At 42.6% G+C, this 4,751-nt stretch overlaps 1 protein-coding gene across 1 annotated transcript in view; it reads left to right on the top strand.

Moving 5' to 3' along the window:
- The first annotated feature begins 335 nt into the window (after positions 1-335).
- LOC109953473 (zinc finger protein 271-like) overlaps positions 336-4,751 on the top strand; it is a 13,621-nt gene continuing 9,205 nt past the window's right edge. Inside the window, exons 1-3 of the mRNA XM_020588957.1 lie at positions 336-532; positions 617-784; positions 2,628-3,599. Of these exons, the coding sequence (XP_020444613.1) occupies positions 502-532; positions 617-784; positions 2,628-3,599 (1,171 nt within the window). The 5' untranslated portion in view covers positions 336-501. The remainder of the gene's footprint in view (positions 533-616; positions 785-2,627; positions 3,600-4,751) is intronic.

A 4,751-nucleotide genomic window follows, 5' to 3' on the forward strand; every position in this document is an offset into this window, starting at 1 on the left:
TGTAATGTAGCAAACAATACCCTATACAAGCTTTACAACACTTTGAAGGCAGACTGAAAAACTCCAGTAAGAAGCTGATAAATAAGACGCATCCCTCTTTTTTCTCTTTTCTCTCTCATCTCATCATTGATCTTTGTTCCTCCAGAGTTGCCTCAGCAACATGTCCATGAGGAGGAGGAGGCTGTGGCTGACCAGCAGCTCTGTGACCAGGAGGGAAACTCCAGTCTGGACCAAGAGGACCCAGAGCCTCCAGAGATTAAAGAGGAACAGGAGGACGTCCATAGCATTCAGGAGGGAGAGCAGCTTGGACTGAAGCAGGAGACCGATCCCTTTATGTTGACTCCTACTTATGAGGACAGTGACCACAGTGAACCAGAACCAGACAGTGACCAGCAGCTCCTCTCTCACAGCTCTCCTGTAGCTGAGAGCCAGGATCAGAGAGGAAACCAGCATGTAGACTCAGGATCAACCAGTCACAGTAGCAATGTGGACAACTCTCCCATGTCACAGACTGACTCTGATCCTACCACAGGTAACAAGTCCTTCAGATGTGGCACTTGTGGGAAAGATTTTAAGTGTAAGTCAAAACTGAACCAACATTTGAGAATCCACACAGGTGAGAAGCCGTATGTTTGCAGTACCTGTGGGAAAGGATTCAGTCAGAGCTCAGCCTTGACTACTCATTTAAGAGTCCACACAGGTGAAAGGCCATTCCCTTGCAGCACTTGTGGGAAAAGGTTCACGCACAGCAGCAGCTTGCGGATCCACATGAAGGTCCACAAAGGTGAGAAGTAGGGTAGCAACAGTGTGAGATTTTCCCAGTATATTAACTGTCTTAGAAAATATCATGATTTCACTGTATCATGGTATAACATACTGCACAATTACCATTATCAAAGTTTTTAAAACAAAAGATTTTTTTACTGCAAACCAGGTCCGAAATTAACACTCACCAGGTGCCAGAAGCAGGTAGACTTTCATTTTACCTGCTGGGAACACCATGACAGCCCTGCACAGGTGACAATGGAAACATTGCCAAGCTGTGTTTTATTGCAGAAGTGGTTTTTCATGTAGTCCTGGTTTCATGTCAGATACTGATTGGAATTGTGTTCTGATCAGGTTTATAATGACTTACACAGATTATACAGCACTAAGACGCTCACATTCATTTCATGTTGAGTCCAAATTTGAACACTCTGGGACTGTTGTTATGAAAGGTCTCGGGTGATTTTTCAGCTGTGAGCTCATGAGGTGAGATGTGACATGTGTGAAAGGTAATCTTTAGACTTTGTTTAAATTTTTAAAACTGCTGCGATTATGAGTCTGCAGATGTTTGATATGGCCGTGCCTTAAATTTATTAAAGCAGCTTTGGGATATGTGTTCAGAATTCTAATGCAGGATATTGGTTCCCAGGAAGCAGAAGAGGAGCTCAGAGAAAACTAAGTAAAGAACTGTTGTGATCAGAAGGTTGGTAGTTGAGAGCCAGTCCCAGGTAAACCTAGTGGAATATGTAGACAGTACTGGAAAGAGAATTAGTATACAGGTCAAAATCTGAGTGTGACTATTAGTGAAGCTTATAAAGACGTCTCTTTAATGTTTTGGTTAGCCATGCTGCTAGCATGAACACAAGCAGAAAATATTCAGAATTAAAAACACCACTGGCTACATATGTGGAAAGGGTTAAAGTTAAAATCACAAAAGAATGGTTTTATTATTTGCTTGTTTTATTCAGCTAAATCATTAGCAATTATTTTTTCCTTCAAAACAAGCAAAACATTTGTTGGTAAAAATATAAAATCTGTATGTTTCCTAAAGCTGGTGTTGAAACCTAGATGAAAACCAGAAGTCTAGACCACTTACCCACACAGGACAACAGAACAGTATAAAATATATAACCAAGAATTACTGCATTGTGGTGGTATGCCTCCTCCAACCAACCAAATTCATGAACTCTCACAAACATGAGAGAAAACAGTGACCTTGACCTTTGACCACCAAACTGACTTTACCGGTTGCCAATAGTAAATGTAAAATGATTGATCAGGACATGTGCAGAATATTAATTATCATGTCTCATGAGCTGCCTTTATTTTGTTCATGGATTTGATTTCAGATCAGTGAGTCTCAAGGACGTTGTCAGCTCTGCAGCTCTCACTCATCTACACCCTCTCATAGCAACTTGCAGCACAATGGCAGATGAATTATAGAGCAAACCTAAATTCCTACATTTTTCAGGAAGTAGTAAATAGTGGATTTTCTTTCTTTTCTCTCTCCTTCTTCCACTCACCCCAACCACTCGGGGCAGAAGGCCATCCATCAAGAGCCAGGGTCTATCAGAGGTTTCTTCTATTATTGACTGATATGAAGTTTCTGCATTTGCTAATTTGTATTTTTTTACATTTTATTCTTAAGTTTAAAGAGGAAGTGGCTGTTATTTGAATATCTTTATTTCATCACTACATTAAGTTCATGCATCAATGTGAAAATGATGACATTTTACAGGCTTTACAACACTTTTAAGGCAGACTAGAAGCTTCCAAAAAGAGCTTTGTGAATAAGAATCATCCGTCTTTTTCCCCTCTCACTACATCAGTGACCTGGTCCCTGTGTCCCTTTGTCCCTCCAGAGCTGCCTCAGCAACATGTCTGTAAGGAGGAGGAGGAGGTTGTGGTTGACCAGCAGCTCTGTGACCAAGAGAGAAACTCCAGTCTGGACCAAGAGGACCCAGAGCCTCCAGAGATGGAACAGGAGGACGTCTGTAGCAGTCAGGAGGGAGAGCAGCTTGGACTGAAGCAGGAGACCGATCCCTTTATGTTGACTCCTACTTATGAGGACAGTGACCACAGTGAACCAGAACCAGACAGTGACCAGCAGCTCCTCTCTCACAGCTCTCCGGTAGCTGAGAGCCAGGATCGGAGAGGAGACCAGCATGTAGACTCAGGGTCAACCAGTCACAGTAGCAATGTGGACAACTCTCCTATGTCACAGACTGACTCTGATCCTACCACAGGTAACAAGTCCTTAAAATGTGACACTTGTGGGAAAGGATTCAGGCAGAACTCAAACTTGGGTAGACATTTAAGAATATGCACAGGTGAGAAGCCATATTCTTGCAAAATATGTAGAAAAAGGTTTACATGTAATCAAAACGTGTTGGTCCACATGAGAATCCACACAGGTGAGAAGCCGTGTGTTTGCAACATTTGTGGGAAAGGATTCAGGCAGAACTCAAACTTGGGTAGACATTTAAGAATATGCACAGGTGAGAAGCCATATTCTTGCAAAATATGTAGAAAAAGGTTTACATGTAATCAAAACGTGTTGGTCCACATGAGAATCCACACAGGTGAGAGGCCTTATGTTTGCAACACCTGTGGGAAAGGTTTCAAGCAGAGCTCACAATTGGATGTTCATTCAAAGATTCATACAGATGAGAGGCCTTATGTTTGCAACACCTGTGGGAAAGGTTTCAAGCAGAGCTCACAATTGGATGCTCATTCAAAGATTCACACAGGTGAGAGGCCATATTCCTGCAGTAACTGTGAGAAAAGTTTCTGTACAGCGTCAAATTTGAAAAGACATGTAAGAATTCATACAGGTTAAGAGTTGTATTCTGGCAAAACGTGGAGGAGCTTTCAGACGTAGTGCTGATATTCCATAAAATGAAAGATTTATCACAAGTTACTAACAGCTGTCATCTGAGGGTTGGATGAGAATTTTTGGAGGCCTCTTAAGCCGAGCAGATGCTGTACAACTTTTATTGATCGTATACGATGTGTTAACAATGTGGGTGTTCACTCTGGATGTTTAAACAGAACTCTGGAGTGGATGTGTCCATTGACAAGTCCAGTAAAGTTTAGGCCAACCAAAGAAAAACAGCATTACTTTTAGCCATTATACTTTGTACAGCTGATGAACAGCAGTAATCTCCTGTCACTATTTTTCTTGCTGCTGCAGATCATGATACTGTTGTGTGGTGCTGCCAGAGCTCATTTAACCTCGTCCATATATACAGTATATAAATATACTTGGCCTATGGCCTTGTTTCAGTTGATTGTGTCCACAAAATATGATCTAATTTGGGCCATGTTGTTATGTAGTCTTTGTACTCACTCTAGTGCACTGAACTAACTTCAGACCGTGGACCTGCAAGACAGCTGACAACATTTCTGACATGCTAGAAACCCATCTGATCCATCAGAAGCTAGGTCGTTGGTTGTTCAGGTGATTAATCTGGTGCCAGGACCCTGCTCATACTGTAAGTCAGATCGGTGGTGTTTCAGTCCTTTGGTGGCCAATAATGTCCCCCCTAACGACTGAGTCGTTATAGCCCAGTATTGGTGAGAGTCGTTACCTGTCTTTGAATCCTCCCCTGTCGACCGACGCCTATTGTCAACACAAACTGGGAGTCATCAGAACTTCAAATCACAGGGCAGAGGAAGTGCCCACAACTGCAGAAGGGGCCAAGAAGGAGGAAATACACATCCAGAACTCGGTGAAGGTTTGTGGATACCCTATGTGGGCCTTCACCAAAGCAAGGAAGAGGCCCAATACAAACAGGGAGAAATCAGAAACAAGAGGGGATAACACTGTCATCCCTTATGTGGCTGGTTTAAACCAGGGAACACCCTGCAGCAGAGACTGGTCCACCTGAAGGACAAAACACCCAGACACAAACAGAGTGATGTGGTGTATGCCATTAAGTGTAGTCAGGAGTGTAACGACTTGTACATTGGTGAAACTAAGCAGC

This window comes from Monopterus albus, unplaced genomic scaffold (assembly GCF_001952655.1).
Source record: "Monopterus albus unplaced genomic scaffold, M_albus_1.0 scaffold686.1, whole genome shotgun sequence".
Taxonomy (NCBI): domain Eukaryota; kingdom Metazoa; phylum Chordata; class Actinopteri; order Synbranchiformes; family Synbranchidae; genus Monopterus; species Monopterus albus.